At 41.2% G+C, this 21,092-nt stretch overlaps 1 protein-coding gene across 2 annotated transcripts in view; it reads right to left on the reverse strand.

Annotated features, from left to right (window-relative positions):
- rtel1 (regulator of telomere elongation helicase 1) overlaps nucleotides 1-21,092 on the reverse strand; it is a 52,115-nt gene that overhangs the window by 26,810 nt on the left and 4,213 nt on the right. The window contains exons 2-11 of one of the 2 annotated variants that reach the window (XM_076740587.1): nucleotides 12,298-12,496; nucleotides 6,308-6,401; nucleotides 5,957-6,038; nucleotides 5,656-5,716; nucleotides 5,325-5,400; nucleotides 2,171-2,255; nucleotides 1,751-1,816; nucleotides 1,269-1,425; nucleotides 1,067-1,105; nucleotides 878-953 (exon numbers count right to left, since the gene is read on the reverse strand). In XM_076740587.1, coding sequence (XP_076596702.1) covers nucleotides 878-953; nucleotides 1,067-1,105; nucleotides 1,269-1,425; nucleotides 1,751-1,816; nucleotides 2,171-2,255; nucleotides 5,325-5,400; nucleotides 5,656-5,716; nucleotides 5,957-6,038; nucleotides 6,308-6,401; nucleotides 12,298-12,496 — 935 coding nt within the window. The remainder of the gene's footprint in view (nucleotides 1-877; nucleotides 954-1,066; nucleotides 1,106-1,268; nucleotides 1,426-1,750; nucleotides 1,817-2,170; nucleotides 2,256-5,324; nucleotides 5,401-5,655; nucleotides 5,717-5,956; nucleotides 6,039-6,307; nucleotides 6,402-12,297; nucleotides 12,497-21,092) is intronic. The other variant, XM_076740588.1, reaches the window with a different exon arrangement.

The following is a 21,092-nucleotide window of genomic DNA, read 5'->3' on the forward strand; positions in this document are numbered from 1 at the left end:
GAACAAACTGGTCAGGAAGGCCGGCTCCGTTATTGGCTGCAAATTAGACACCTTTGAGGAGGTGGTGGAAAGGAGAACACTGGAAAGACTGGTTTCCATCATGGATAACCCTCAAGATCCTCTTCACCACCTCCTGGACAGGAAGCAGAGCTCCTTCTCCAACAGACTGCTCCACCTTCGCTGTCACAAGGACTGCTTCAGGAAATCATTCCTGCCATGAGCCATCACACTGTACAACAGCAACTTAAAGAGTTCATCTCCATCAACCTCACAAACTCCAACAGTTCATATTTGTACTACTGCAATATTGCAGTATATACTTAGTTGTATTGTAATATATATTATATAATCCGAATTATATACCATGAGACATATTATAAATTATATTATTATAATATAACAATTCTATAATTATATACCTAGTTATATTTAGTTACATTTTTAAGAATTGCTGTTGCTATGTTTCTGTATTTAGTTATATTTCAGAACATTCTTTTCTCTTTGCTTTAGTCTCATCCTTATTCTTCTTTATTATATATATTTTATGTGTTTGTTTAACCTGCTGCCGCAACAAAAGAATTTCCCAAATTGGAATCAATAAGGTGATAAAGAGTGTCCTCCATCACTGCATGGTACCACATACTATGCTCACACCAGACACTGGAAATAATGAGACTAATGCAGGTCAAATGACATGTCATATAAATTAACGTGTAACTGTGTGAGGTATATCACACCTGGGAAGTGGTGTCAAGATGGACTGGAAAGGGTTTTGTGGAAGTTGATACCAGATGTCATGCAATCTAACCGGTAGATGAAAACATTTGTTCTGGAGCAAGGCCAGATTGAATACACTGAATACCACACTCTCACACACATTCCAGGTTTTGTGATTCCTCTGTCATTTGGAACATCATAGGAATCGATGGCAGCCTCCAGATCCAGCAGTATCTCTATAAAAGCAGGTTGTAAAAATCCGACAGAGCATTGGTGAATGGCTGAAACAAGTTCATGAGATACTAAAATGAGGCTTATTTAACTTCTTTATATCTTTAAGAATACTTACGTTTGATCTTAGCGATGGTGGTTATTTCCATTTTCCAACCTGAAACAAAACAATACTACCACCTGAAATACTGGTTGGACAGCAATGTAACATTCAGATATGGTTTCAATTTTGTGTCGATCAAATACTATAATAAATTCAATGCTTTAATTCCTTTCCCCATGTGTGTAACCTCAATGACTGACACAAATAGCATTCTGACCAGAGTTGAGGGAGTCTACATTGAAGTCTTCAGTGACAGAGTCTCCACGGCTGACATTTTTAGCCTGCTCCACCAGCAGCCTGTCCACAGCATTAATGGCTGAAGCCACATCATAGGGAGTCAGGTCAAATGATGTTGATTCTTCACATGTCTTCTCCTGCAGATAACAGAAACATCATTCTAGGGTTTCGGTAAAATGAAACACAGCATCATTAGATTTTTATGGTTTGCACCTCCACTGCAGTTAATGTGCATTAGACTATAAAAGTCGCTGGCATAAACTTGTGCAAAATGGACAATTCCCAGCGTGTCAGTTCTTAGCAGGTGTGTGAGGGCTTGTATGAACAATCAAGTGCAACATCATGACTGTCATATATATATACACACATATATATTTAACATAATTAATGCTGACTGTTTAATGAATCCCACGCAATCTTCAGTGAAGAGTGAGAGTAAATATGTCCAAAACAAGGTCTTACCACATTGTGAGCTTCATCAAAGATGACCACAGCTCCATTTAGCTCAATGTTGTGTGCCCTGCGGCTCTATAGAACAAAGGGAGAGAACAGAGTACAAGCATTTATTTGGATATGTAATGATGACACTAAAGTGTTAATGCAATTTATAAAATCCTACACTGAGCATTAAATCAATTCCTGCCACAGAAGTGGATAAACATATATCCAGCTTTAGCTTTAACACTGTCAGATGTGATTTAACAAGAATTTGTCATTATTACCAGCAGTGGACAGCATACCATGCACAATTGAAATGTTTGTGTCTTATTTCACAAAAGAAGGTGAACAAAGATGTCATCTGAATCTTTGCGTTTTTTCATAACATTTAGTTACTTTAAAGTACCAAAGCAGAAAATGAACAACCTCTGTGAGTGAGCTCACCTTTGGATCCAGCAAATAGTTGTATGGCATAAAAATTACATCTGCTTGCTGTTTCAAGGAACGGGAGAGGTAGTAAGGACAGACCCTGCAGAAAAATGTTCAACCTTGAAGTGAAATGTGCACACTGCATGCAAAAATTAAGACTGGGATTATTCAATTTAACTTGTCCTTAACAACAGAGATGCTGCACAAAGGATGAAATAACAGCATTGTTTGTCCTGCAACATCAGCAATGTTTAGCAAAGTCGCTAAAATACAATATATAAGATTACTGACATTAAAATACAGAGTGAAGTCTAAACAGAATGAAGAAATTAGTCACCATCACTCATTCATCCTGTTCTCCGTCCTCTCTCTTACAGCTGTTATGGACTCACTGCCTGGCAGGTATGAGGCTGGTGAAGGGAGGAAGGGCTGCTGCCTCAGCCAGAAAGTCTACAAGAGTTTCCTCAATTTTGAGAGACGTGGCTAAATAGCCACGTCTCTCCAAATTGCATGAGCAGTCTATGCATGAGCACTCTATGCATGAGCACTCTATGGCTAAATCATAGCAACAGTGAATAAAGGACTGTAGACAAAACAGTAAAATGGTTTTACTGCATGTGCGATAAGAGGCATAGTTGTTATTAATTGGAATAATATCTTTCTCTTCACCTGGGTTTATCCTCTCGTCCATGGCCTCTCTGCTGTGCTGTCCTCTGTATGTATGATGGAGGAGCTGAGCTCCACCCAACACAAACACAGAAAGAAAGACAGGGCTGGGATCACGACCACAAATTACAACAGGTTTCTGGGGTGGTAGGGGGTTGCTAGGGTGTTTGAGTAGTTGCTGAGGTGTTCAGGTTTGCCAAGTGATTGCAACAATACTTAGGTTGTGACCACAGTTGGGGTGTTGTGCCTGCTTGCTAGGTATTTGTTAGTGGGCTAGAAATGTATTTGGGGAGGCTGATGGGGTATTGCTAGGTGGTTACTTGGGTAAAATAAGTAACTGCTACATTGATTCTTGCTTCATCATTGCGTCATTTTGCTGGCTCCACAGTTGATTACATAATTGCTATGGCACTTCAAGACTAGTTTGATTTCAAAAGGAAACTAGAGCATTAATAAAGTCTAGTTTGCAAAGCTTGTACCTACCTGGATAGGCCTTTATACAAATGCACACATTTTCTCTCTGTATTGACAGCATTTTGTTACTAGTTACATGCGCTCATAACTAAAGCTTGTAAACTTCAGTTATCGCCCCTTCAGGTTAAAAGGGCATTTCTGTCACTTTTCAAATACTTTTATTCTTCCTTCCTTCCAGCCAGAATGATTATGTCTTTAAAATGTAGTTTGTGAAATTTATATAGTTTGACTGATGATATCAATATCGATATTTGTGAGAGTTTGCAAAATCCAATGACAACATATGGGTTGATTTTAATTTCTGGATTAGGATCCCTTAATTTGGCTATTACAAAACTTTGACAAAGATTTGTATTCCACCCAACATTTCACAGTGTAAAAATAAGACAAAACTTCACGTTTCAAATTACTGCCAATATATCTTTGCAGTTTCTGCACTTTGAGCAGCCAGCATGTGCGCTGACACTAGGGCTGTCATAATCATGAAATCTTAGTTGACAAATAACTCTCATACAAAAAATTGTGAACAATGATTTTTTTTTTTTTTCTGTTCATTTTATGTCACACAGGTGTTGTGTTTGGCTTTGAAACTAGGCCTAAATCCATGTTGTAAATTGGTACTCAGTTTATCTTCAGTATAGTTTCCAAAACAATGTTTGATAGAAATAACCTATTGTTGGTAAAATAGTTAAAAAACGTGGACCACATAACAGAAACCCCCGATCTGGGACTTAATGAAGTAATGAGCTTTCTTGTTGCCACTCCACTAGAACTAGAACAAATTAATTTATGTTAATTAACATAAAATTAATAAGCAACTATTATGATACTCAATTACAGGGTTATAGGTCTTTTTTTTCTTGTGAAAAATGCCAGATATCATAGGATGGGATAGAATCTGCTGGTTTTCTTGATCTCATTTGATAGTACAATTTTGATGTATTTGTTGGATTCAACAAGTTGTTTTAAGAAGTCAAGTCGGGCTATCGAAATTGTGATACTTTCAGTGTTTCCTGACATTCTATAATTCAAACACTAAATAATCCATCCATCCATCCATTTCCACCCGCTTTATGCGAGACCGGGTCGTGGAGGCAGCAGTCTAAGCAGGGACGCCCAAACTTCCCTCTCCCTGGACAGTTCCGCCAGCTCATCCGGGGGGACCCCGAGGTATTCCCAGGCCAGCCGAGCGACATAGTCACTCCAGCGTGTCCTGGGTCTTCCCCGGGGCCTCCTCCCAGTGGGGCATGCCTGGAACACCTCGCTAGGGAGGCGTCCAGGGGGCATCCGGTAGAGATGCCCGAGCCACCTCAGCTGACTCCTCTCGATGTGGAGGAGCAGCGGCTCTACTCTGAGCTCCTCCTGGGTGACAGAGCTCCTCACCCTCACCATCACCATCTCTAAGGGAGCGCCCCGCCACCCTGTGAAGGAAACTCATTTCAGCCGCTTGTATCCGGGACCCTGTTCTTTCGGTCATGACCCAAAGTTAATGACCATAGGTGAGGGTAGGAACGTAGACTGACCGGTAAATCGAGAGCTTCGCCTTTCGGCTCAGCTCCTTCTTCACCACGACAGACCGATACAGCGACCGCATTACTGCTGCCGCTGCACTGATCCGCCTGTCAATCTCACGCTCCATTCTTCCCTCACTCGTGAACAAGATCCCAAGATACTCAAACTCCTCCACTTGAGGCAGGATCTCTCCTCCGACCCGGAGGGAGCAAGCCACCTTTTTCCGGTCGAGAACCATGGCCTCGGACTTGGAGGTGCTGACTCTCATCCCAGCTGCTTCACACTCGGCTGCGAACTGCCCCAGTGCATGCTGAAGGTCCTGGCTCGATGGAGCCAACAAGACAACATCACAATAAATAATAATTTATAAAATAATTTATAGCTGCAGCCCAACACTATGCACAAAACTATGGGACAAACACCATGCACCAGCTGTTCCATTGGTATTCCAATGAATTAGGACAGTGACTGGTTAGTTAAATAGACAAGTAAGTGATCATGAATACATCAATCCCACCTTTGTTTGTTGCCAAATTTGACCAAATCTTCCACGTCAAGGATAGAATTCACCAAGTCTCTGTCAGTGTTCTTCTCTAAAGAAGAAAAGGCCATACAAAGAGATTCAAGTAGCATTTAACAAACAGATGTTATGTCATTACCAGATGACACTTTAACTCCACTGCTGGAAGAACACCAGTTGTGTTCTTTCAGAAATGACCCAATAATCTTACTGTGGTACTGATATTGGTGTTAAAATAGCACATGTAGTTTTCAACTCATTTGTGCTGTCATGTGCTGCCTTTTCAGACCTCTACTGTATGTGGTTCTTCCAGGTGTTAAACCATTACCTTCAAAGTTATTATAGAAGACACATGACCTAGTGGAAACTTTTCCTCTGCACATATGGACCTGAAAAAGAGTTGATACCATCTAATCAACAGTGTGGAATAGTTTCAGATCTGTACAGCATAGGTCATTACCACCTTTTCATCTCTACTAGAGCTACAATGTTTTGCGTCTGACTTGCTGCTTCTTCAAAGAGAAATTGCAACACTTACTCACCCAATATCGATTTTGTGCGTCAGCAGTTACAATTCACTGGAAACTTACTTGGAGTCTTATGACAAACTAATGTTGATATTTGCTTACCTTGACGTGGTTGCTCTCCTGACGGATCACTTCCTGGTTGATACACAACTGCTCTCTTGATCCCAGCACACACACTTTTGGCCTGAAACAAGACATTGGGGTTACACTGATATCAGGGTTTAACAAAAATGGCCTAAAACTCTGAACTCAGCTGAACTGCATTGTACATCTGAAAAAAAGGTACTGCGTTTCAGTCAATTTCAAACATTTTCATGTTGGTTAAGGATCAGCAAATCATCAAAAGCAAAACTTAGTCTGAAATATACTTAATCCTGTTGACTATACACATGACCATACATAAGCCAAGAATATATCTAATATCCCGTATGGTTTATAAATAGCGTAGTTTACCTGTATGAAGTGTTCTTTAACTCACTGATGACCTGTGCAAGCTGAGAGTGTGTCCTGGATGCATATATGATCTTTGGAACATCTGTATAGTTGGCTGGAAGACAAGAAGAAAATACAATGATTACATTTTGTACAGTTACATGAAGCACAACAGCGAAGAGATGTAGTTGTGTCAGTGGCTAAATGACCAGTTCTGGCCCTGTGATATTAGTCCATTAGGTTCATAAAGGATTTTCAATTTAACTGGAATCCCATGAAGCAGTCTCTTCATTGATCTTTACACATAATCTATGATTTGGTATAGCATCCAACAGTGACTTGGGATGATGTAACACATACACTATTTCATCAATCTGTTTACAGTATTAAAGTCTAAAGTAATGACCATCATGAGTTTAAGATACACTTGACCCATTTCTTATAGTGAATTAAGTGAGAAATTTTATCATCAATTTCATCATTTATTGGAGAAATCAGCGGCCTACTTTATAATGTCTTACAGTGCACAAACATAGAATAACAAATTCTTAATTTGGGGCAATTCCTATTTGCTCACATGCTATATGTAATGTGCATGGCCGGGTATCCAAAATTGAAAATGGAGAGAGGGAGTGCTAGCCACAATGGTCTGAAGGAACAATACACCGAAATAAAGGCATGCCTGTCAATATTGGGATTTAAAAAGAAGAAAAATTTTCCTGCATCCCATCTCCAGCCATCCCACTGCTCTTACCACAGTCCACATACCCCTTATATTTAGACAAGGGTATACACAGTGAATCCTAAAAAGACGGCAATTACGAAAATGGATGGCAGTATAAATGACAGTTTAAATGCAGTCATTGGTGGAGCATATGTTTATGCCTCTTGGGCATACTTAGTCAGATCTGTCACTATTCCCTCCATGTGATACACTAATATCCATGTGGCATATTTAACAACAGTATGAATGACTGACATTGCCCTTTCTGAAGTACAGGCATGCCTCCTCCCATCTGGTCAGATAATTTCACAGCTGTTTAGTCTTTTGACAGGTACTCCATCCCTCGCCTACTCCTCCATGTCTCCTCCTCCTCCTTCTTCCTCTTTGTTGCCTTCTTCTTCTGGCAGGTGCCGTTTGACTTCTTGTTAGTAGACGTTACAGCACATTCTCCACATAACTACATACTGCCACCTGCTGTACTGGAGGGGAAAGCTTAAAAATAGGGGAAATTTACGTAAAAATACTTTAACAGAAGGACAGTGGGAGAGAAGGGTAAAATGTGGCAGAATCCTTGGAAAAACAGGAGGGTTGACAGGTCTGAATATGTATGTGTATTTTCTATCTCTATGTCTAATATATTTACTGATTCAACCAGAAGGTTTTCTATCAGGGTGAAGTTAATTTATTATTTGATATTCCAAAATGTGTTCACAGTTTTGATCAACTCGGAATCACCAAATATGACCATGCTGTTCGGAGTGCAAAAAATGGAATGTCTACCCCACGCAATTGTCAGTGCAGGTGTAGTTAGGGACTGTCATAAAAGTGCAATATGATCCATTTCAATTTTCAATAAGTTTTTTGTTTTTCAGCATAGAAATCTCAAGCCATTGACATTATACAGATGGATAACCCTTAAACATTTTACATCAATAAGTTTGTAAAAACAATGATACAAAATATGGTTATCTATTTTTATTTCAATAGCTTGCTCATTTATAAAATATACTGACAACAAGCAGTTACTCCAGGATTCCATTAGGCACAGCTGTTAGCGATCACGGTTTTCCAGTCCTCCAGACTGCTTCAAACCCCGCTGTGAGTATTTCAGAAGAGGAGCTTGTTGCCTGCCAGGCTTTGTTGCCATTAGGAAATTCCTCAACATCATAATCAGTGACTTACTGTCTAAAAATGCAGTTTTCAAGGTTGGAATTTCAATAGCTTGCTCACTTATGAATATCTTCAAATCAAATCACCTCTCATATGTCTTGACATCCTCTCACACTTTCACAGCAGTTGGTGAAAAAGCCCATCGGAAATCCGTTAACATTATTGTTAGTGATGTATTGCCTAAAATATGCATTCATGCATATATGCATCAATATGCTATTCAATGCTGTAATTTCAACAGCTTGCTCATTTATATGTATATATTAACATCAATTTACTCTTCAGATGTCTTGGACCTCCACTTCATACTTCATACTGCAATCCTAAGTTTGTAAAAACAAATAACAAAGTAAAGCCAAAAAAAAAAAAAAAGCCAAATCATTTAATACAATTACCAGTGCATACATTTCACAGTCGTAATTTCAATAGCTTGCTCAATATTTGTATTTCTTGTGATGTTAAGTTTGCACATTATTATGGACAACTTATAAAAGCCAAATAATAAAATAGAATGTTCTGATTGTGGGACCCATGACCTCATAAGGAGCCCTTCTGATCAGCAGGTTTTTTGTCCTAAGCACAGCAGGGTAACCTATTTGGTGTGCTGTGCATTTTCCCTCTAAGTATTTTTGTACATATTTTGTTACTCATTTTTGATTACTCATGTTGTGCATTGTATGTACCAGTTTACATAAAATAAATCAGCATTGTACCAAAATATTACCTATATTTTATTTTCACTGGGACTGAGGTAGGGACTCACACAAACATTTCATTGACAATTTATGTCACTGCCTCACTAACTCACAGTGGATCGGCCCCATATTTTTCAGGGTTCTCACACAAAGCATGAGAAGTCGTTTGATGTTCATATATTGAGAAATGAGCAAACTCTTGAAATTAGAATCTTGAAAAGGGCATATTTTACACAATAGATCACTGATAATGATGTTAATGGGTTTCCTAAGGGCCTTTTCACAAACTAACAGCTGTGAAAGTTGTGACACGATGTTCAAGCGTGAAATCTTCATAATTAAGAAAATATCGTAAATGGACTGTATTTATATAGCACTATTCTCCTCTGATGACCACTCAAAGTGCTTTTATAACACAAGTCTGCATTCACCCCTTCATACATACATTCATAAGATGGTGGCTAGGCCACCCTCTCATTATGAGCTTTTATCCATTCACACATTGGGAGCAATTTGGGGTTCAGTATCTTGCCAATATTTTGCTGTTTTTAAATATATTTACAAACTTATGGATGCAAAATGTTTAAGTGCTGTCACTGTGTATAATGCCACTGATTTTAGAGTTCTATGTCGAAAAATAAAAAGCTATTGATTGTATTGCACTTTTAAGACTGTCCCTTACTATGCTTGTACTGACAGTCACGTGGGACAGACATTCTGAGCTTCAAACTGTGTGGTCATCTTTGTGATTTTTAAATGATCAAACCTGTGAAATGTCTGTCAAATAAGCTCTCCAACATATCCCACAAGTGCCGGAAATCCAGGCTTTGACATAGACCTATTGAAGGTAATAGCCACAAAAAAAAGAGAGAGAGACTGGGAACAGAGGCTTCTCCATGACTAATGTAGGAGTCCTGAAATTAGGACTGATGTGGTACTCATTAATGTCTTCTAACTCAGCTAGTTAGGAGCCACTATTTTGTACGTTTAGCCTTACACTTGTCTTATGAATACAAACTCTAACTTGATAATATTGTTCTTGTGACTTGTGCTATTCAGGCATAAGATAAGTTATGGTGCAAGTCTGAGAGAGGCTATAGTTTCAAGTGTTCTACTGGAATGCATTATACCGTTGGTGTTGGGTATAGTGGAAACACCTTAGCATCATTGGCACACCATTGAGGCAGTCACGGTGGGGGCATTTAGTTTGTTGGTTTGGTGGCACAGTGGCACGGTGGCAATACTGTCGCCTCACAGCAAGAAGGTCCCAGGTTTGATTCTCGCTGCGGGCACCGGGGGTGTGTCCTCCACTATGCCTTCGGTGCCTGCTGCTCCAGGAAAAAAAAAGGGCCTTTCTGTGTGGAGTTTGCATGTTCTCCCCGTGTTCACCTGGGGTATCCTCCGTTAAATATACCCCCACTAAAAACATGCAAGAAGATTACCACCTGACCAATGGTGACAAAAGCTGGGTCCCCAGGCGCCGGTCTGGCTGCCCACCGCTCCTGGTCTGCTACGGAGGAAGGACGACCAGGATGGGTGAAATGCGGAGGACAAATTTCACCTTCGTGTGCAGCGTCTGCATGATGTGTGACAATAAAGGGGAATGTCTCCCCCGATTCTTCTTCTTCTTTGTTTATTGAGGTTTGTTAAACATTGCGGAGGAGTCATCCACTCCCTGGAAAAGACCAGCTTCTATCATGACAGAGAGATTTACAACAGAGGACTGGTGGGATTAACAGGATTCATTAAAATTGACTATTTGCTTCCCCAGAGAGGAGAGAAGAAAGCATTAAAAACAGTGGAAGCTTCACTGAGGTGTGAACTATTACTATTACGGACCCAGTAGGTAGGACAATAAGTATAAATCTGCTGGCATACCAACAGTGACTTGAACACTAACACCTATTCTTTCAATACATGTTGGAATATAGAGTAATAATTTGCAATTATGGCAATTCTTTGTAAGAGCTGTACAACTCCCTGTCAGAGACCAGTCCCAATCCACAGCTTGTGAAGAAACCTTTTAATTTTCTCTAGATTCCCTGCCACAACTCACGCCGACTGCCATAGGCATGTACCCTGAAGCTGCAGTGGAATCAGATGGAGCAGACTCATCTATTTTTGATAATTCCTGATCTACCGCAGCCAGCCAACTTTGGTAGCAATGTGCAAGTCAAATTGGGTGCCCAGCTGGACACGGTCTATGGTCATTCATGCAAGTTCATTGTGACACCACCCGCACTGACTGAGAACCCTGTTGATTGCCTCCATATCAATGTAAATCAGACCTAGTCATAACACAGCAGGCATGCTCAACTGTCCAAGGACCAGAGCTTTTTCAAGCACGCTGTGGGGACTGGACTTTCAAATAAAAGTAATTTAACTGATTAAGGCACAATTAGCCAATTATTGTTTAATATTTTTACTTACAAAATCCATGTTATTTTTATCTGCCTATAATAATGTTACAAAACAATTCCTAAAAAAAAAGGGAAAATCCATAAAAATGCTTTCACACCTCTACAAGCACTCAGTGCTCAACACAAAATATTTGGTAATAATGCTAGGAGGAATTCATTCCCTTTTGGTTAGGTAACCGTGTGTTATGCTGAAAGTTGTGAATGATATGCCATCAAGGAAAATACTATTTTGTATTGTATTTGTTTTTACAAGTGAAGTCGTTGCAAAACTGATTAAAACTCATTATAACATTTTTTTTTTTTTTCTCATTACCGAACTTTTGCTTCAAGCCCTTTGAAGGTTTTCCTTCATCCGGCTAATGCAAAGTCTTTCATAAGTTATCTAGCTAAAGACAAGAATAGTAAAATTCATTCATTCATTCTCTACACTGACTATCCCTTTTGGGGTTGCGGGTGAGCTGGAGCCTATCCCAACCGTCAACGGGCGAGAAGCGGGGTACACACTGAACCGGTCGCCTGTCGATTGCAGGGCAACATATAGACACACGCTCACACTCACACCTAAGGACAATTTTTAGAGTCACCAGTTAACCTAATGAGCATGTTTTTGGTCTGTGGAAGGAAGCCGGAGTGCCCGGAGAGAACCCACGCATGCACGGGAAGAACATGCAAACTTCACACAGAAAGGCCCTGGGGTTCGACCCGGGGATCGAACCAGCAACCTTCTTGCTGTGAGGCATGCGCATTACCTGCTGTCCCACCGTGCCACCCGAATAGTAAAATAGTATGGTTATTTCACCATCAACCAGCAAGAAATCCATGGAGACAATACATCTTCCTATGACTGCCTACATGACCAACCAAGCTGTACACTGTCAGGTGATGCATGAGCTGAGCATTTCCAAACTAGCTGTGGTGTTCACATGTGTACTAGGTGCTGAAGAAGACAGCCATTGAAACAATTCAAACTACACTGAGCTGTCAGGTCTGACATGAACATACTTGGTGTGTCACCATCTGTAGCTGCCATTCCCCAGGATGACAGAGGTGTGGTTGGGAGCATCTCCTCACTGCCCAGCCTCTCTGCTATCTTGCGGGCTGAAATGGTGTCCTTGCAGTGCTCTCTCCACGCCAGGGTAGCACACAGAAGGCACAGGGTTTTACCGGTACCTGTGGGACTCTCCAGAACACCGTTCACCTTCTGGAACAAACAGTCAGACATGTACACTGGTTTCATTTTTTGGACGCAGATTCTACCAAAGTGATGTTTTCTTGCTTATTGTTCAATGTTAACCCCAACTAGGTATTTTCCAGACTATAAGTCGCACTTTTTTTCATAGTTTGGCTGGACCTGCAACTTATAGTCAGGTGCCACGTACATATCAAAATATATATAATTTAACATGTTTTTAAATGTTAATTCATACTGACTGACATGAACCAAGGAGTAAACATTACCGTCTACAGCCACGAGAGGGCGCTCTAGGCTTGTGACAACTATATGCTGCTCCTGTACCACTGAAAAAATTAACTGAATGCTGAATGCCGAGTTTGACGACAGCCGCGCGGAAGAAGACGATGCTTCATCTTCCTCCGGAGTTGGCGGAATTGTTCAGAAGCGACACTGAGGATGAAGAATTCAATGGATTCAGTGATGCAGAATGAGATCAGGAGCTTGGTGAACTTGCTTACCGGTAACTTGCTTGTTGGACTCGCTGGCTTGTTATGTTAATTTAGCCTACTCTGCTAGAAAAACCAGCATAGACCAGCATGGAAATTATGCTGGTCTATGCTGGTTTGGTGCTGGTTTATGCTGGTGGATCAGCATGGTGATGCTGGTGATGCTGGTGGACCAGCATGGTCCTGCTAATGAAGCTGGTGGACCAGCATGGTGTTGCTACTGATGCTAGTGGACCAGCATATAGTCTATGAACTATTGGGCTTTAGTTCCGCAGAGAGTCAGTGGCAACCGACAAAATGATCCATCAAACTACACAAAAACAAAATAGTACTCCTCCATACTGCTGGCCTTCACAAGTCTCTTGCTGCACTTTGAGGAATAACAAACTACTCCGGAGTAGGCCTATTCAACAGCATGAGGGTGAGTCGATAATGACTGAATTAAATTTTTTGGTGAGCTATTCCCCGTCACCGTCTGGCTTGAGGAATGTCTGATGTTGATTGTAATACGCACACCTCTCCTCTCTGACGTGGAAGCTGTGTCGCCAATTCTTCCCTTCTTCATTACCTTCACTAATTTAGCTACTCTGGTTTGTATGTGGTTCTAGTATACTGGTATCCCATCCTGTGCCATATCCCATCCCATGCTGGTCACCAGCATAGACCAGCATAAACCAGCATAAACCAGCATAGACCAGCATAGACCAGCATAGACCAGCATCAAAACACAACAAATGCTGGTTTTTGCTGGTGACCTGCTATGCTGGTCTGTGCTGGTTTTTCTGCTATGCTGGTCTATGCTGGTTTTTCTGCCTAATATATTCAGCCTCCCAGGTATGTTCTTTATGCTATTGTGTAACTGAATAACTGCTAATGGGTTACGTTAACATACCGGACACCTATTCAGCCTGTTGTTCTCTGTGCTCTTGTGTAGTTGAATAACTTGCCTTTCCAGATTAAATGTCTGTTCTTGGTCTTGGATTTTGTGAAATAAATTTCTAAATAAATGCGACTTATAGTCCAGTGCGACTTACATATGTTTTTCCTCTTCAAGACGCATTTTTTGACTGGTACGACTTATAGTCCGGAAAATACGGTACAAAGGATGATCATCGCTGATTAATGCATTCAGAAACTGAGTACAATTAGCTGATAATTAGCCTGATTAGATACCGTCATTTAACAATACAAACACACATTATTAGACTGTAAACCACTAATTAAACCAATAACCAACCACAGACTGACAACCTTACCAGACTTTAGCAGGTACCTTGTGTTTCTGGTGTGGTGACAAAAAATATTAAAAACTAGAGACACAGTCTCAACGGAAGCTCCCTGCACTCTCTGGTGAAAATACCACATCTTACTCCCTTTAAGAAATACCATATATTAATAATTGCTCACATTTCAGCAAAAACTCTACATTAAAACTAAATTACTCTCGAAACACAAGTCAAAACGTGCCACATGTCAACAGTCTTCTTGTCAGTTCAGCATCAATATCATCCACAATTACGATTTTGTTGCCTCGACTCCTGACCAGCCTCTGTTGGGAAGCTGTGCTATTTTTGTGGGAGATGAGTGAGGGAATAAGAGGCTAACTCAGACAAACATTTTCTGAAGAAAAGAAGGCCAGGTTCAGTGTTCTCCTTACACAGACAGTACAGAGACGAAAACTCAAAGGCAATTAAAAATATGCTTAAAGCTGTCACGCACGCTGTCAGGGACACAGTAACCATCTCCAGCATCACTGCCCAGAGTTCAAAAGGAAATACCTGGATGAATGACGAAAATATGTTAAGGAAAAGACACTCTCCTACTGCTGCCTAAAACCAGGCCACAATGCAAAAGATTGTCACCACTGACACTCATGTGACAGCTGTAAAGGAAGACATCCTATGCCTCTTCATGACGACAGCTACACTAAAACAACATAACAGTCCCAAACCAGAATGGCACAGATGAAGCAGCAATAACAATATCTCTCAGTGTGGAGACCAAAGAGCTGCCTAGCACCTCAATGACTGTACCAGTATGGGTTTCCTCCATCAGCAGTCCAAGCACTGAAAAGTTTGTATACGCTCTGCTTGACAATGACGCAAACTAACCAAGACACATCCTGGAAGGCTGAAGCTAACTACAATGATCAGGATCTTATAATCACAGATGGATGGACTTTACTACTCAGAGCTACATTACAGTCACAGCTCATGTTATTAGACTTAGACTCAACTTTATTGATCCCAATTTGGGAAATTCTACACATAGAATAAAACGAGAAAAGAGTGTTCATAAAAAATACAAATAAGTATATAAACATAGAATAGCAGCAATTCTTAAAATACAACTAAATATATAAGCATAGATTAGCAGCAATTCTGAAAATATAACTATGTAAAATATATAAAATACAGCTAAGTGAATAACAAATATTAACATCAGTTCTTAACGAGAGAGAGAGAGTCAGAGCTATAAAGTATGCCCCAGAAAAAATATGTGCAAGCTGCAAATGATAAATAAATGTTAACAATAAACAGTATTGTGCAACACTGCAGTAGCGCAAATAATATATAAACACTGAATATTGGGGTTTGTGAAGTTGTTAAGAGATTAATCGTTTAAATTACTATTGTACAGTGTGATGGCTGAATACACAGTGGTTGTGTGGTCATCCTGTTCCTTCTGAAATCAATCACCACCTCCTTGGTCTTGGCCACATTAAGCAGCAGGTGATTTCTACCAGACCATTTCACAAAATCGTCCACCACTGCTCTGTATTCCTCCCCTCGTCCATCCTACCCACCACCGTCAAGTCGTCCGAAGACTTCTGTAGGTGGCAGTTGTACTGGAAGTCTGAGGTGTACAAGGTGAAGAGAAAAGAAGACAAAACAGTTCCCTGTGGCGCTCCTGTACTACTATCCATGGTCTCAGATTGTGGACAGTGGTGAGGTGTGAGGGGGAGGCTGAATGCAGGGCCACTCCTGGCTATGAGCTAAACCTGTTGAAAAAAGGGGTTTAGCTTATTGGCCCTTCTCGAGGCTGCCAGCTGCTGGTCTGTCTTTTGCCTTGAGTCTCATGATCCCCTTCATTCTTGTCACTCCTGACGCATCCTTCACTCTATTCTGCTGGAGTTTGGCCTCCAGCTTCCTCCTGTGGGCATCTCTGCTCTGTCTCAGCTTCTTCCTCAGCTCGTGCTGAACACTCCTCAGCTCTTTTGTGTCCCCCAACCTGAAGGCTTGGTTCTTCGTATTTAACAGACTTTTCAGGTCACTAGTGATCAGGGCTTGTTGTTGTGAAAGCAGCGTACAGTCCGGGTTGGCAGTATGGTCTGTTCACAGAATTTGATGTACTCTGTGATAGGGATGTCCCGATCCAGCTTTTTGCACTTCCGATCCGATACCGATATTGTATTTGCACTTCCGAGCCGATACCGATACTGGTGGCCGATACCGATACCGGCCTATCCGACCGAGCATGTATTAAAGTTTAAAGTTATTTAGCCTTCTTACTTAGTTATTAGACTCATATTGAAAAAGTACTCTTGATAACAACTAGCCAGCTGACTTAAGTGAGTTTGAATACACAATGGTTGGTAACAAGAAACTGACCTGTTTATTCAGGGATAAACAGAAAATAGACAACATTAAAAATAACAAACAAGGATGGCATCAGTGGTCAGTAAAAGTGCAAATCAGACTGTAAACTGTATGGAAAAAAAAAGCAAAACACACAAATAACCTGTGTGTAAAATAGTCTATTAACTCAGCATCAGTACTCTGCTCTTGAGCAGGTGTAAACCAAGACTTTAAAAATCAGTGCAAATAATATCGTTAACTATTTAAAAACAAAAATGCCTTCTACTCCCCAATCTCCTCCACACTTTTTGCTCCATCTCTATCTACACACTCCCTTCAACTGTTTGCCCTGACTGCAGTCCGAGCATGGTGGGGAAATTCTTTTTTACAAAGACAAGCATTTCAAGATGCTCAGGTGTCAGCCTGCTCCTGTGTTCATCAATGATGAGTGAGACTGCGCTAAAAAGCCTCTCACTCTCAACACTGGTGCAAGGAGCACTGAGGAACTTGGCTGCTGTTGCTGCCAGGGAGGGTAGTCGAGCCTGATTGTCTCTCCAGTAGTGAAAAGGATTGTTCTTACGCCCAATTGGAGGCTCACTGAGGTAGCTCTCCAACTGAAACAGTGCCCCTTGGGTGATCTGCTGCTCAGACGGACCTGCTCTGCAGCTCTCCTCCAGTATCTCGTCAAAGTAGCTGCTCAGGCTGCTGGTGGAGCTTCCAGCCTCCATTCCTGGTGTTCGCATTACTGTCTCAGCCTCAGCAACACCTTCTCCAGAGTGCATGGTCTTCAGTTCTTGTTCCATTTTCATCACCTCTACCTTTAGTGCCTCCTTTGCCTGATCCAGGTTGGTAGCATTAGTGAAGAACCTTAATATTTGGATAAAATGTAATAAAGATGTATCTATTATTTTATATGGTTCCAGCCAGTCTCCACATATTAATGATCAATGACAACAAGTAACACACAAAATAGATCACAAATGATCAGCAAATGATCAACAGTGACATTAATGTCCTCATCAATCAGATAACTGAAGAAAAAAAAAAACATTATATACCTTATATCTAAAAAAGCCAATATGCTAGGCCAACTAAAATACTGACAAAAAATAAATGCCAGCTTTAGAGTAAAATATTTTCAATATTGTACTAAAGCTTATAGCATGTTCAACAATTATAAAACACTTACTTACTACTTACCTACGTCTTTGTAGCGTGGATCTAGCATTGTTGCCACAGCGTAGAGGGGCTCAGTTTCCACTTCGTCAAAACGTGTGTGAACCGCATCGAGTAATGTGGCCTTCATGGTTTGAATCCCTCGGTGTTCTTCGCTCTCATTGTCCAGGAAGCGTGTCAGCGCACGGACAGAGGGGATAACATCGGCTGCTGTGGCGGAAGCTGCACTGACCTCGGCTGTAAGCTCTTGGAATGGTTTAAGGACCGTCGCCGTTTTCTCTAGCAGCGACCATTGGTTGCCTGTTAAAGTGGCTGGCAGATTGCTGGCGCTATCCGATGCATAGGACTGCAGTGCCCACTTACAATGCAGCAGGCTGTCGATCATCATCTTCGTGCTACTCCATCTGGTCTTTACGTCCTGTTGCAAACGCTTCGGTTCAATATTCAACTCGTCCTCAACATCCTCGAGTTCAGAGTAGGCCTTGGAAGTGGGTCACTATTTTTCTCCCGTTGGCAATGGCATCACTTACAGCTTGCTGTGCCAATAGACCATGTTGGACAACGAGCTGTAAGGTGTGCGTAAAACATCCCAGGCTGGGCACTCCAAGCTGATCCATTGCCTTTTTAATATTGGCCGCGTTATCTCTCAGAAATACATGGACCTTCTTTTTGTCAATCTTCCAAGCACGTAGCATATGTTCCATGGCGTCTGTGATGGCATTCGCTGAGTGTGTGCCTCTAAACTCACGTGCATGTAAAACAGCGCTCTTTGGGGAGAAGTCCGGCCCAATCCAGTGTGCAGTTAAACTTAGTAAAGCTAAAGGGCGGTGATCACAGCTCCACATGTCCGTTGTGAAACTAAGAGCATTTGTACTCTCTACTTGTTTGGCAATGTCATCTCTAACATCTTTGTGAATCTGGGGGATAGTTTTCTCAAGGATGTAATGACGGCTGGGCATGTTGTACCTTGGTTCCAGGTGTTGAATGGTGCGTCTAAATCCCACTTTACTCACGAGAGATAATGGCTCGTCATCTAGAATGATTTCCTCGGCAATGACTCTTGTTATTCCCTGGGCTTTGGGACTGTTCAGTGCCAGTTTGTCACGCTTAGCAAAAGTTTCTGTCAGTGTTAGCTGTGTAGCTTTCTTTTTGTCTTCGGTTTTCTTAAGATACTCGTCATGTTGTTTATGGTGGTATTTCGCTAAATGCTTGATTAGATTGGTTGTATTAAAACTCCTTACAGCTTTACCACCACGCTTGACTTTGCTGTGGCATATGTTGCACTCCACCTCTTCGTCTTTGTCGTCATATAAAGTAAAATGATCCCACACAGCTGACATTTTTGCCGATAAACTTTACATAAAATGTAGGCGATGCCTCAGGTAAACTGGGAGACGCTAATGCTGGTGTGCTGGAAAATGCGGACTGGATTTTAGGGAAACCACAGCAAAAAACTGGAATGGATTATCTGAATCGGTGCGAAAAAAAAAAAAAACCCGGACCGGACTTTTTTTTTTTTAACGGATCAGATTTTTTTCCGTGCCGCCGCGCCGATACCGATACGCATTTTTTTGCCAATATCGGCGGCCGATCCGATGCCAATATTGGATCGGGACAAGCCTACTCTGTGAGGCTACTGATGTCCTCCCCATGTGACTCACACAACACATCCCAGTCTGTTGTCTCATAGCAGTCCTGCAGTGACTCATTAGCCTCCTGAGTGCACCCCCTCACTATCCTCGTGGACACAAGCTCCCCCTGGACAATAGAGACATACTGAGGTGTTAACAACACTGTACTGCATGCATACTCTGCATTAGCATACAGTACGTCCAGTGTGGCGTTGCCTCTGGTGGGGCAGCTAATAAATTGGTGGAATGTTGGCAGAGTTCTGTCCAAAGAGTTGTGATTAAAGTTCCCAGTAATGACTACAAACATATTTGGTTGCTGTGTTTGTAGCTCCACTACGTTGGAGTGCATGACATCACACGCTGCTTCCCCGTCAGCCTTCGGAGGGATGTAAACAATGATCACGATGGCAGACGTGAACTCCCAAGGCAAATAATAAGGCTGCATCCCCACAGCTAGTAGCTCAATGTCCGGGCTACAGAAACGTTCCTTGACGGTAACATCCATTTTATTTGCCAAGGAACCCATGATGATCACCGGAACGGACGGTCTGTATCTCCATGCCTTCACCCTCCGTTGGACTCCAGCTCTGCAGCCCCGACGTCGCCTCTTCAGCTTATCTAGGACTACAATCCTCTCTCCAGATGACAGCGTGGGTTTACACAAAGCGATCAGCTGCTTGCATGTGTAGACAATGCCCCCACTCCTCTCTCTATGGCCCTCCGTTACGAAGAGTGCAAAAAGTAACAGTAACAGGGCCACCAAAAACATTGTAAAACTGCACGCAAATATCGCGACACAGTTACCAAAAAGCACAGTTAAAGGACAGAATTAAAAAAAAACTGAAAAAACACACTGAACAAAAATGAACGCAAACAATAGCGCTATGCACTATGACCAGCGAATGACACAGTAGACTCATAAAGCTCGATATGAAGAGTAACAATAATCATCACAGTTCTGCTGTCATTACAGACAATGCCCAAATATGGATGTAGCGGTGAGAGAGACCAGACCTTGCAACAAAGCGAGTTTGAACATAGGCCGTGTGATTGGTAAAGTGAGGCATGTAGCAGCATTTTTTCACCACAGTTCAACTGCCAGAGTTGTGCTGAGCACAAATCAATGATTGGTGGTCAATGCTGGCAAATGAATCATTGAACCATGTACAATTTCAAAAATGCATTGTAAAAAATGATGAATACAAAATGCTGTATATACTCATTTATTAAAAAACAGCATTTTTTTTCAAGTTTTTTCTTTCCTTTTTTTAATATCTTAATATCATATCGTGGCTTTTATATTGAGATATTATCGTACCATGGGTTTTTGGTATTGTTACATCCCTAAAAATAATAATAATAATAATATTACAGAAAATTGAATAAAAAGTTCCTAAAAAGATCATGGAAACATACAAACCCATATCCATGCCCTACCCTGCAGAAAAATACTGATGCAAATATGGTTTTTACCATTACAGATTCTACTTTGAAATTCAAAAAGTCAAAATGATTTCTTATGGCAGTGCTGGTAATTATGGAATTCCAGTACTTCTATTGTTAAATGGTAAATGGACTGCATTTATATTAGCACTTTTCTATTCTACCAAGCACCTTGAATAAACCATGAGTTTGGCAAATGCTGTGGTATCTAAAGCATGTTTGGCTGGAGTTGCTGGAGTAAAGACTTACCCAAAACAGCACAACTGAGCTCCTATCATTACTTGAATTG

This window comes from Chaetodon auriga, chromosome 10 (genome assembly GCF_051107435.1).
Source record: "Chaetodon auriga isolate fChaAug3 chromosome 10, fChaAug3.hap1, whole genome shotgun sequence".
NCBI classification, from domain to species: domain Eukaryota; kingdom Metazoa; phylum Chordata; class Actinopteri; order Chaetodontiformes; family Chaetodontidae; genus Chaetodon; species Chaetodon auriga.